The sequence below is a fragment of the Podarcis melisellensis genome, assembly GCF_964234715.1.
Source record: "Podarcis melisellensis genome assembly, chromosome: 13".
Taxonomy (NCBI): Eukaryota; Metazoa; Chordata; class Lepidosauria; order Squamata; family Lacertidae; genus Podarcis; species Podarcis melisellensis.
The window spans coordinates 21,581,681-21,594,553 of NC_138545.1; the positions used below are offsets into that span (position 1 = coordinate 21,581,681).

At 45.7% G+C, this 12,873-nt stretch overlaps 1 protein-coding gene across 3 annotated transcripts; it reads left to right on the forward strand.

The window, feature by feature from the left end:
• Window positions 1-6,007: 6,007 nt before the first annotated feature.
• On the forward strand, window positions 6,008-12,518 carry SGF29 (SAGA complex associated factor 29). 3 transcript variants are annotated; one of them, XM_081885377.1, is made up of 11 exons: window positions 6,033-6,140; window positions 6,748-6,796; window positions 7,060-7,138; window positions 7,445-7,520; window positions 7,706-7,778; window positions 7,876-7,940; window positions 8,370-8,499; window positions 8,600-8,746; window positions 10,176-10,211; window positions 10,294-10,456; window positions 11,653-12,518. In XM_081885377.1, the coding sequence occupies exons 3-11, from the start codon at window positions 7,064-7,066 to the stop codon at window positions 11,767-11,769; spliced, it is 882 nt and encodes a 293-aa protein (XP_081741503.1). In that variant the 5' UTR covers window positions 6,033-6,140; window positions 6,748-6,796; window positions 7,060-7,063; the 3' UTR covers window positions 11,770-12,518. The 3 variants fall into 3 exon arrangements, with proteins under 3 accessions (XP_081741502.1, XP_081741503.1, XP_081741504.1); XM_081885376.1 differs by lacking the exon at window positions 6,748-6,796 and having other exon boundaries at window positions 6,008-6,140; XM_081885378.1 differs by lacking the exons at window positions 6,033-6,140; window positions 6,748-6,796 and adding an exon at window positions 6,332-6,436.
• Window positions 12,519-12,873: the final 355 nt, after the last annotated feature.

Here is a 12,873-nt window from a genome sequence, read left to right on the forward strand (position 1 = left end):
CAAATTTTGATCTGTTATTTCTTTGTGCTGGTGTGCTGCCCTGAATTTTCTACCTGGTGTTGTGTCTCACGTTCCCCCTAGGCAGGGCCCTTTTGCTCTCTTTTCCTAATTTGTGTATTTTTATCTGACTAAGTCCTTGTGGTTTGGATCCTGCCCAAGACACACAAGCAGATCAAGTCACAAGGAGAGGCTGAGTCAATGTTATTGTTATGCTCCAAGGTGACTCTACTGCTGTTCCTGTTTTTCCTTGAAGCAATTCTTTTTCCCCAAAACACCCATACCAGATCCCAGCTACTGCTCTTATGCTGCTAATTGTGTCACAGTGGAAGCTAGAGTTGTTTTAAGAGTAAGAGATGAAGAGTGCCGTACGTGCCGTACATGTATGTGGTTCTGTGTTCAACAGAAATCTAGAGACAGGTGGCACATTAACCATTTTTGCCAAAATAGACACAATGTGAGAGATCTGTGATGGTATTGCCTGACCTTATTTTTTTAAAAAATTCTTAAATTAGCCATGGGGGTGGGTAGGTGTGAAATTTTTAGCAGAGCAGCTGACCTGGAGGAGGAGATTTAACTGCTAACCCACACCTCTCACCCCATTTTATTGTTCTAAATCTAGGGCTGGACCTACCATTTAGGGGAGACCACCTCAAGCAACAGGGATGCGGGTGGCGCTGTGGTCTAAACCACAGAGCCTAGGGCATGCCGATCAGAAGGCCGGTGGTTCGAATCCCCGCAATGGGGTGAGCTCCCGTTGTTCGGTCCCAGCTTCTGCTAACCTAACAGTTTGAAAGTATGTCACGTGCAAGTAGATACATAGGTACTGCTCCAGCGGGAAGGTAAACGGCATTTTCATGTGCTGCTCTGGTTTTTCAGAAGCATCTTAGTCATGCTGGCCACATGACCCAGAAGATGTCTGCAGACATACGTGGGCTCCTTCAGCCTATAGAGTGAGATGCGCGCGCAACCCCAGAGTCGTCCATGAGTGGACCTAATGGTCAGGGGTACCTTTCCTGTGCTCTTCTAATCTAGCCTGATGCCCTCAGCTGTGGTGGAGGATCATTTTCCATTTCTGTTAATGTACATTTCAGACTTTCCAAGGATCAAAAATCCCTACATTTAAAAAGGGAAAGGTCCACACCAACACTGGGATAGGGAGGCCTTCATGCAGATACCCCCACATTAATGGGGACATAGGCAAGTGCAAATCCACATTTCACTCTGGTGTGGACAAACCCTAAGAGTCAATGGGAGAGGAAAGGAGGAGGCATGCCATCTTGGCTTTGGCCTCCTCAGACAGTAAAATGCCTTGGGCCAGTCCTGTCTAAATCTCCACAGCTCAAACTGAAAGTGGAGAATGCTATATTGATATCTTTTCCTGTTTGTTCCCCCGCCATGGCCTGCCAGTCTTATTAACAGTTGGGAAGGCTAAACCCACCTCTCCAGCACTGCTGCCCCAATAAAAATGGAACATACTCACCCAAGACTCTTTTAAAGCTGAATTTAAAAACTTGGTCGATCTGATTACTGGTATTGTTAGTTGCACACACAGTAGGAATTGCGTTATTTAGGGGCATGAAGAGAGATTTGTGGAAAGAATTGTTCTTAGAATACTTGAACCTGTCTGTGACAGAGAGCTGGATAAAGTATATGTCTCCCTGATCCAGCCTATCAGAGGGAGGGGTGTTGAGTGTACTTTTGCCCAGCTAGTGTACTCACCCTGGTTTTAATACCCCTGCATATTCATATCTGCATACTGTATCTGAATATAGCATAAAATCCAGTGTGTGGGAGCCAGGGAAAGAAAAGATTTTGGCTCACATGCTTTGGATTTTACTCTCATAGGCTTTTTGCCAGACATTGTACTTCTACGTGGGCATGCAGGGACGTTGGGAGAAAAGTCAGGTATGCACGCTCTCCCCCACTCACTGCAATGGGCTGGATCAGAAGAGAGGTATCCTTCAATCTGGTCTAAAGTATGTGGACTTTCTAGTTCATCGTCATCTCCTCAGGAGATGGTATGGAAAGAAAAAGGTTGGTCCAAATAACTCAAATACTGAGCAAGCCAACAAAACCACGGGGCTGTTTAGCAAGGAATTAGCTGGTGTGTCCTTTTCTCAGACCAGTGGCAAGCTCCACGAAGCAGTCTTTGACCAGAGAGTATTATGACATTTTGTAATATCTTATTTACTTACAAATGTACAAACAGAGGATGTACCCGGAGATGGAGCAACTCTTTTGAAACCAGGATCACTTCTCCAAAATCAACAACATGCCATCACAACTCCCCAAAACTGCTTCTTGCCAGTCAACTGCAAAAACCAGCCTGCAATCCTGTCCACACTTACCTGTGGACATAATTAATGAGACTTATTTCTAAAGTCACTGGACTCAATGGTACTTATTTCCAAGTACACATGTGTTAGATTTGTGCTTCCAGATAGCCTACACTCCAAAATATGCCTCTCTAACCTTTCACCTAAGTGGCTGGTGTTTATCCAGTGAGCATCTTCCAAACCATCTATGCACTACAGAAGCCTAGAAAAAGAGTGGCCTCACTTTGTAGCACCATAACAACATTAAGGGGATGATTGTGGGCGGGCACAAGAAACAACACCCATCTCAGAATCAGCAGACTCAGCAGTATTTTTGAGAACAGAAGTGATTTGATTCTGTTTCAGATAAACAGTGGCCTAATCAGAAAACATGTATCACCTTCCTTGATGCCACTACCACACCCACCACCCTCCCCTGGCTTGAGGTTTTTTTTCATGGGAGCTCTGGTGTGGGTATTAACATTGCGAGTTCCAGTAAGCAGTCTGTATTTTAACCGCCCCCGTGCAAAATGACACAGCAATTGCTTCATTTTGTTTTCATTTCCTTTTTCTTCTTCCTAGCAGTAACAGTTTATTTTTCTGTGGGTGGGAAGAGAGACTCCAGAAGCTGCAGGGGGGACTAATGTTTGTGTGTGCCATAAAACCACATTTTTGGGACACGGCCACACGTATTTCCATATGGTTGCACTTTTCAGTTTTCTTCATGAAAGTCTAGCCTGACAATGCTTGCAGTCAGCATAACTATGAATGTCACTGTGCTGACTGCTTTGCAAGAGTGGCTCACCTGTGGCTCTCCATGACGTTGGACTGCCAGATCCTATTGATCCTAGCCAGCATGGTCAATGGGCAGAGGCGATGGGAGTTGTAGTTCAACAACATCTGGAGGGCACCAGATTTCTATCCCTGCACTGAAACTTCACATAGAATTTCCAGATTGTACCAATCATAGAATCATAGAATTGTGGAGTTGGAAGAATTTCAACTAAAGCATCCATGACAGATGACCATCCAACCTCTGCTTAAAAACCTCCAAGGAGGAGAGCCCACAACCTCCTGAGGGAATCCATTCCACTGTCGAACAGCTCTTACTCTCATAAAGTTCTTCCTGTTTAGTCAGAATCTCCTTCCTTGAAACTTGAATACATCGTTCGAATCCTACTTTCTGGAGTAGGAAAAAACAAGCTTGCTTCATCTTCCTTATGACAGCCCTTCTTATATTTGAAGATGGCAATTCAATCTCCTCTCAGACTCCTTTTTTCCATGCTAAACATACCCAGCCCCCTCAACCATTCCTCATGAAGCTTGGTTTCCAGACCCTTGATCATCTTGGTCATCCTTGTCTATACATGTTCCAGCTTGTGAATGTCCTTCTTAAATTGTGGCACCCAGAACTGGGCACAGTACTCCAGGTGTGGTCTGACCAAGTTAGAATAGAGCAGTACAGTGGTACCTCAAGTTACAAACACCCCAGGTTACAAACGCTTCAGGTTATAAACTCCGCTAACCTGGAAGAGTTACCTCGAGTTGAGAACTTTGCCCCAAGATGAGAACGGAAATCGTGTGCTGGCGGCGCAGCAGCAGCAAGAGGCCCCATTAGCGAAAGCACGCCTCTAGTTAAGAACAGTTTCAGGTTAAGAACGGACCTCCGGAACGAATTACGTTCATAACTAGAGATACCACTGTACTCATACTTCCCTTGATTGGGACACTATACGTACTTCTGTTGATGCAGAATATCACTAGTTTTCTTTGGCGCTATATCACACTGTTGACTCAAGTTACGCATGTGGTCTGCTAAGACCCCTAGATCCTATTCACATGTACTACTACTGGCAGGTCAGGTGTCCCCCATCTTACATTTGTGCAGCTGGCATAAAATACCTCTTGCATTTCACGACAATGTGGCCTCACGCTGCAGCCCCTAGAACAGTATCTGTACAAAACTGATAACAATGTACTCCACAATAAACGTTGGTCTTCAAACGAAACATGTTGTGTTTCCTGAAACAGCTGGTCCAAGGGCTACCTGTAGATATTATTAAAGCTAGGGGCATAGTTATCTTTTGAATACCCTCCCCTGCAACGGACAGTCCTGCTTTGCCAGTGCTGTACAATCTTATCTAGGATCAGCAGTCCTGGTTCAGTTTGTTCTCATTTGCTAGAAGGAAGCAGAGGAATTATTAACTAGTCAGAAGACAACACAGGGATCTTTCAGGGGGTATCCTTGGTTGTATCTGTCCTAGCAGAGAAAATTTGATCGGTTATCTTTTTCCATTAAACCTTTTTGGGTGCCATTTTTATGGTTTCTTGCCAGGATTTCCTTTTTCTTAAGACACTAGGCATTCTAGCCATGCATGCCCACCACATCTTCATAATTTGCTTATGATTCAGATCAGGTATGGAAGTCTTTAAAACATTTCCCTACAAAGTACTTCTTTCGCTTTTTATTTGATGGCTATGCTTCCTTTTTATACTTAGTTTAGTTTTCCTTTTGCTCTGATGATTGTATGTTGATTTCTTAATTGTTCACAGCTTTTGAGTTCATTCTTTAGCGGGGTACAACTGCTTAAAACAAACAAGATTCCTCCTCCAAAGAAACGCCTCGCTTTTTGAATTTAGTTTCCACCGCAACCCCTTTTAAAGAAGATATCAGAAATCTTTAGATTCTGAGTAGTCTTGTCCATTTAGTTGGATTTGCTGCGACACTATCCTCTAAAATTCCTACGCAGCTTCGTTCTGTTTTATTAATATTGCAATCCCGTACATAGTAAGTCCGACTGATATTCAGTGGGGCTTACTTCAGAAGAAACATGCACAGGAGCAACAACTTCTCTATCCCGAAAATGAGCTCTTCCCCACCCCTCTTGCAAGAAAGAATGGCTCTGCTATACAAATACTTCACCACCCTCAAAAAGCAGGATTTAAACAGCCCCAGCCCCATCATGCTTTGCATTAAATGCCGACAGTAGAGCAGACTCGGAGGCTGACGCCCCATGGCAATTACTACAACTCCCAGGAGACCCTGAGTGCAGAAGATTTCTCATTGGTCACAGCCCTCGTTCAAGAGAATACTGTAGGCAGAGGTTGATTTTCAAAGAGCTGCAGCAGCAAATTACAAAAAGAATCACTATCGACAGTGCTGTGGGCGTGGGGAGGGGGAATAATCACATGTAAGGGCAAAATGTGAGACAAGATAAAAGGTGAAGTTTGCAGAAAGGGAAGGCTGGCAGTTGTATAAATATGAAACATTTTTATTAAATTTTCTGTTTTACAATTTAGAATACTCATTTAAACATTCTTAAAATATCAACGACTTCCCTTATTCTCTTTCCATGGTTCATTTTGCATATCATATATCTCTGCATATTTTACAAAAACTAAACCATTTAGTATTCCATTATTACATCCATCAAAAGGGAAGGGTGGCAGTTTGAAAGGGCAGTTCGCTTCTCGCCATCGGAAGATTAGTGGGCTAACTCAGAGAGAGTTTAATCCCGCATAAGTAGGACAGTCAGCAGCAGCTTGCTCAAGCGAAATGAGCCGTGGCAGGAAAAATAGGCAATATCCCAGTTCCCTCTTTTTTGCTGGAACCCATAGGGAAGGCACACGCGAACTTCCACTTAGCGCCGCAGTAATGACGGACGCACTCAAGAAACGTCACTGAAGCTATTCCCTGCCACTGGCAACGGGGCAAGGCTTGCCGGGGTTTCGCATCCGGGAACTCGAGCAGGCAGTTCCCATTATGCCAGCAACAGTATGCGGGGATGTGCGGTAGAGCTTGCCTCGACGCGCAAACAGCAGAACGTATGTATGGCTTGACGCGTGTTCAGGATATGTTTAGTGCGTGTACCCGGGGCACGTGCGCACGCCGCTTATTCAGGCGCGCCTGCAGCAAATGTGATTCAAGGCTACAGTAAGATCGCGCACTGTCAGGCCGCATGGCATGTTGGGATTTTGGCCTCTGTTCAGTGGTGCCCGGCCGTGGTGCATGCTGGGAGTGTGGTTCTAAGCGAGATTGTTATATTTAATTCTGGTGCAGCATGAGTGTCTGAAACCTAAATGAATGAAGAACCAAAAGAAGCCCATTGAGGGATGTGATAGTAAATGGCCATTTAGTCTCAGACTTAACAAATGATTTATGCTGTTTCTTCAAAAAAACAGATTTCTGCCAGCAAGGATACAAATAGTATTGAAAGTGGGATTGTGTATGACATTCCACCAAAATCATCATGAATGAAGGACAGTTGGAGCGGCTCTGAGTTCACATGGAATAATTCCCAGCACATTATTTTGCATTCTACTGCAGAATAGAATCCCTTCATCTATAAACGTGTGTAGGGGGAAAACCCTATTTTTTTATCACACTGCTTTGCATAATTGCACGTATTAAGAGCTATCATTAACTTGATAGGTGCTGTTCATTGAGGCCACCCCAAGCACATTTGTTCTGTATCCTATGTGTAAGTCCCTCCCAACTCTACAATTCTATGGTTCTAGGGCTAAACCTCTTCTGCAATCCTGAAAAAACAGGTCCACATTTGTGACAGTAAACAAGCCCTCAATCCCATTCACCCCTCCTCCCAGCTCTTAGGGAAATCTATTAGCTTTGCTGTATGTTGAAGAGCAGAATTTTCACAGAATGAAATAGTACAGTCAAGATAAAGCACAACATAGGAAATCAATTTTTGAGTTAAATTTTATTTTCTTTTTTTATCCCTTTCAGTAACATGGCTCTGGTATCAGCCGATTCCCGCATCGCTGAGCTCCTGGGGGAGTTGCACCAGCTTATCAAACAGACACAGGTAACATGGTAGCTTTCCTGGAATCTGAAGCAATAGGAAGTGAGTTGGGTCAGATAAAGAGAGTCTTCTTTGCTTGTGGATGTCCAGCACAGGAGAAGAAAGGGCCTCTCCAGCAGTTTCTTGGGATGGAAGGAACATTGTAATTTGTGGCTGCCATTTTGTTTTGATGCTGTGTCAAGCATCTGTATCCTGAGGGAGGGCCAGAATATTGATTTGAGTGTGGCAGGCTGGGTGAATATGGTCTGTGTATTAAAGTAGATACTCTGTATAGCTGGTAAAGTAACCCATAAGCTCTTTCCTTCTTAGGAGGAACGATCAAGAAGTGAACACAACCTAGTCAACATCCAGAAAACTCACGAGAGAATGCAGACAGAAAACAAGAGTGAGTTGCAACTCCACTCCACTTTAAAACATCTGCTTTATACTCTCCAAGACCTCAGTTCTTTCCTGGTTTTTCTATTTTAGATACTGCTAGACCAAAGGGCTACGGGTGAGGGAAGAATTGTGGGAGACTGACACCTTGGCCTCCTGTTTACTGTCTCATCTCCCTGTCTGTCTCCCTCTCAGTTTCTCCATATTATCGGACCAAATTACGTGGCCTCTACACAACAGCCAAGGCTGATGCAGAAGCAGAATGCAAGTGAGTGCAGCTCAGTGTTATGTTCCAGTGGGGATACTTCGACTCCCTTAAGAAACTCCCATTGACTCTTACTTGGGGTTTCTGCCTCCTTTTCTAGCATCCTGCGCAAGGACTTGGACAAGATTGCAGAAATCAAGTCTCTCCTGGAAGAACGCCGCATAGGTGAGTGCTGCAAGGTCCCAAGAAGGCAAGATCAGTTGTGTTGGGTGAATAGCTTTAGAGCTCTGGAGCAAACAGCTTCAAACCATCCCAGCATAAGCCAACAACATTTTAACTAGCCAAGGGAGCAGGAGAAATAGAAGGCCGGCGGTGTATGGCTTTCCAAGCTATTTCGTGGGCAATCTTTGGGTGAGTTTGATTTCCCTGAGTGGTGGTGTGGTTGAAATAAGTTAGCTGAGGGTCCTCCTCTCCTCTCCAGGAAGGAAATGGGGAAGCCAGGGGTGAAAACAAAAGCATCTTGTCAGCCATTGTGAGAAAAAGATGCTGGAGTAGATGGACCATTGGCCGGATCCATCAGGCTCTTCTTATGTTCTTAAGAGCTTCCTGGACACTAACCAAGCCCTCCTTGTTGTTTCTCTCTCCTCTTAACAGCTGCCAAGATTGCCGGCCTCTACAATGACTCGGAGCCGCCACGCAAAACCATGCGCCGCGGTGTGCTGATGACGCTCCTTCAGCAGTCGGCCATGACTCTTCCCTTGTGGATTGGGAAACCTGGAGAGAAGTGATTATTCAGGGGGCGCATGGCGGGTGCTGGGGACCTCTCCTGTGTGTTTATGCTTCAGCCCAGCTTACAGCCGCTTCTCTCTCCCTCTCCACCGCAGACCTCCCCCTCTCTGTGGTGCCATCCCTGCCTCTAGCGACTACGTGGCCAAGCCAGGCGACAAAGTGGCTGCTCGTGTCAAGACGGTCGACGGAGACGAGCAGTGGATCTTGGCTGAGGCCGTGAGCTACAACCACGCCACCAACAAGTGAGTGTGTCTGGTAGATCTGGGGCTACAGGACTGCGCTAGAAGGCAGTCTGGGGTTCCACGTCCTTCAGTCACAGGTAGCATTCGGCTTGGGGAGCCCTGTGTTTGGACAGGCATCTGGGCCCAGGAATGGGTGTTTCAGTCGCCAGAAGTTTGATTTTGAAGTCTGTGGAGGCTTGGCCTTCCCTGTCTAAAGCCCTCAGGGAGAAATGTATTTTCAGAAAGGATTCTTCAAGAGGTCTGGTGGTGGTTTGGGCATGTCTGTGTGCCAATGACTGAGCCCAAACTGATGTATGAATGAATGCAATGGTCACCTGGAGCCTGTTCTCTGGGAGGTGCTGAAAAGTGAGCAGCTACATCTTCAGAGAAAGTGGCTTTGTGGTGGCCTAATGCAGGCATAGGGAGCCTTTGGCAACTCCCATCAGCGCCAGCAAACAAGGCCAGTGGCTTGAATTGATGGGAGTTGTATTTTCAACATCTGGAGAGCCAAGGGGGAGAGGAACATTGCGGAAAAGCCTGGTTGTGGTTCCTGCTGTCCTTTTTGGAGGTCAGCACCGGGTGTGTGTTTTCTCTGGTGCCTTCTTTGACACAGAAGTAAAAGTTCTGTAATGAGCAGCTCTGAAGTAGGGCAAGGTAATTTGCATTCCCAGAATTGTCTTCATCAAATGGTACTCTTGGAGGTCCTGAGCTGAGGTTCTGGCCAGTGTTTTGCTGGGTGGCCCAGTTTCTCCTGGCTCACCCTGGCTTTGGACATGCCACCTTCTGGCTTGATAGCCCAGAGCCTCGTTTTCAGAAGTGATGAGCTATTGGGCATCAAATGTCCACAGCCTCTTATTAGACAATGGCCTGTAGCCTGGCCTACTTCAGGAAAGGTCCTCTACTATCTTGGTGGAAATTGCTTGTTAGTTTTGTTGTTGGAAGTATAAAGATTGGCACACCTGTTACTATTATATTTATTAATTTTGATTTATTGGCAGCCTTTCACCCTAGGGTCCCGGGGTGGGCCACAGTAATTTAAAATACAACATAAAAAATGGTTTAAAATAAATCACAAACACAACAATCAAGTGGGTCCTAAAATATACACCTCAGTAGAGGTATGTCCTGACAAGTTGCTGTGACCATTCACCCCCCCCCCTTATTGCCTCTTTGGTTGTGATAATGACTTTCTAACAGAGAAGATTCTGACTTCAGCAGCTAAATGATATAAAATAAATTATCTAGGCATTCTACCTAGGTGACACATACCACAAAACCTGTGTTGCATTTGTGTTAGGTGCAGAAACGTTTCCTAAAGAAGATGGATCCTAACTTTCCCATGCACACCACTTGGTGTCCATGGGAAAGTTGGAATCCACCTTCCTTTTTCTTGTACAGCCTTATGGTTTTGCTTGCATTGAATTCTCACCTGCCATGTTCTCTTCCCCAGGTATGAGGTAGATGACATTGACGAAGAAGGGAAAGAGTAAGTGAAGAAGAGACTCTTCAAGGGGATGAGGGGATGTCAGATCTGCCCCCTGCCCTTAATCTCTGCTTCTTCTCTCCAGGCGCCACACCTTGAGCCGCCGCCGCATCATCCCCCTGCCCCAGTGGAAGGCCAACCCTGAAACAGACCCTGAGGCCTTGTTCCAGAAAGATCAGCTGGTCCTGGCCTTGTACCCACAAACTACCTGTTTCTACCGAGCACTTATCCACACTCCTCCACAGCGGGTAAGGAAGAGGCCACAGGACAGGGCAGCTGAGACTCCGACTCTTTCTCTCCCGTTGGTCTTGCACTGTCTCCTATAGGCCACCATAAAAACCGCCTTGCCTGAACGAGACCAAAAAGTCCATTTAGCCTGGCATTCTGCTTCTGACAGAATTCTGCCAGATACCTCTGAAAAACCCCAGTCTATCCCTTGATAGCCATCTCCAGCGGTTTGTTGTCAACATCTGGCTCTGAACATAAAGGTTTTGCTTCTTCTTGCTCTGACTAATAGCCACGGAGGCCTACTGCCCATGAATTTTGTCTAAACTATTTCGGAAGCTATCTCACCTGCTTCCCACATATAAAGCTGCCTTATATGGCGTCAGTTCATTGGTCCATAAGCCACCCTATCTCAACTTGTAGGTCCCCAGATGTTGTTGAACTACAACTCCCATCACCCCTAGCTAGCAAGGCCAGAGCTCAGGGATGATGGGAGTTGTAGTCCAACAACATCTGGGGACCCACAGGTTGAGAACCGTTAAGCCGAGCAACGCCTGCCCTGGCTGACGGCCACTTTCTGCCAGAGGTCTTTCCATTCTCCTGCTATCCATGCATTTGAAATGGATCTACTGGGAGACTGAGCTTGGGTTCTTCATGCAAACCGTGAGCACTGCTGCAGCTATAGTGGTCTCGTTTGGATGCAGGGCTAAACTATGGTTTGGCATTGTGTCCTAACCTTGTTACACTGTGGTTAGTCTTACTGAAAGGAGCCCTCTTCAAACCATGGTTGATTCCCACAGCCATTGCAGGAGGAGAAAAAAGGGGAGCTTGTTCATGAAACGCTGAACTGGATTTCTAGTTGCATCCAAATGAAGCGAATGCATGTGATTCTGTCATCTAGCACTTCCCCAATGTGGGGCTTTATCCTGTGTCCCTCCTGCTTCCCACCCTGGGTCTTTGTGCCTGTGATTCTGTGAATTGCAAGTGTTGGAAGGTAGCAGGGGCCTGGGGCAGGGACAGCCCACTCTGACCAAGTCATCCTACAAAGTAGTTGATTAACATTGCTCTTAGGGTGAATTTCCTCTGGGGTTATCTGTTGAGGTCATGGGACCTGGGGCCTTTCTCCTCTGTGAGATAATGCATAACTTTCTCCTCTGCCTCTCTCTCTCTCTCTCTCTCTCTCTCTCTCTCTCTCTCTCTCTCTCTCTCTCTCTGTCAGCCGCAGGACGATTACTCTGTGCTGTTTGAAGATACCAGCTATGCAGACGGCTACTCTCCGCCCCTCAATGTGGCTCAGCGCTATGTAGTGGCTTGCAAAGAAACCAAGAAGAAGTGACAACACCCTCTAGTGGATGCTGGTGGCGTGGCGAGGAACCAGATCTCTCAAATGGACTGTTACAATTGCAGAGTTAATAAAACAGAAACTGATAGGTGCAGGAGACAGGTTTTTTAATCCAGAGTAATATAGATCCCATGTCCCCTAACCACAACAGCACACTGCAAAGGGATAGAAATGTTTTACATGAATTTTGTACTTGTGGGAATTAAGGCAGAGCGTTTGGCTTGTGGGCAAGCTTGGGCTTCTGACCAAATGGATTCAAGGCGTTGGATATTGAGCAGCCATTAAATCTCATTTGGTGGCCTTGGGCAACTCAGCATCTCAGCTTGGCCTATAATAATTTTTATAATTATAATTATAATTTTATTATTTATACCCCACCCAACTGGCTGGGTTTCCCCAGCCACTCTGGGCGGCTATATGGGTGTTGGGAAACACAAAAAGAGAGGGTGAGGAAAGAGCCATGTGTGCTGCCCCAAATAAAAATGCCATTCACAAAATGGTGGTCTTGCAAGCCCAACAACATCAGTGTGGCTGGCTCTGGATTCAGAGTTTAGAATTGTGAGGGTTTTCTCTTCACGGGGAATGGGATATTAACATTTTGAGGCTTGGTGTCTTTACCAGCTTAAAATGCACGTTTCCAGCTTAAAATGCACCTAAGTCATTCTTGATTTGGATCAAAACTGGTTTGGTGGGAAGTTCATCAAAATTTAGCAATTAATAAAGAACAGCAGGATATTTGTGAACTGTGGTTGACGTCCTGTGTAGATGATTTCCAGACCAGCGGTGGGGGTTCACAGGATACAGACTGAGTCTCTCTCTAAGGCCCCACCCCTCTCCATCACCCGATTCCTTTCAGCCATAAAAGGCCCTTGTTCATCTCGTTTTTGGCCTCTCTCCTGTGTGGCTGTGAACTTTGCCAGTCAGTTTTAAGCTTGTTAAAAATTCATTTAATCTTTACAGGGTTTGCAGATTAACACTGTTAAACAGATCCGCCCAGCCACTGATAAAAACGCTGCCAAGACTTGAGCAGGGTTTGATACCTTTGCCTCAATTTTGGTTCTTTGGCATTTTGTCGAATAAACAAGGTATTGTTACGGG

What these genes read in the sequence shown, in the direction of transcription:
- SGF29 (XM_081885376.1), top strand. Translation starts at nt 7,064, where the DNA reads ATGGCTCTGGTATCAGCCGATTCCCGCATCGCTGAGCTCCTGGGGGAG. An exon ending in ATTGGGAAACCTGGAGAGAA is followed by an intron (nt 8,500 to 8,599) that starts GTGATTATTCAG and finishes TCTCCACCGCAG; the next exon opens with ACCTCCCCCTCTCTGTGGTG. An exon ending in TCCACACTCCTCCACAGCGG is followed by an intron (nt 10,457 to 11,652) that starts GTAAGGAAGAGG and finishes TCTCTCTGTCAG; the next exon opens with CCGCAGGACGATTACTCTGT.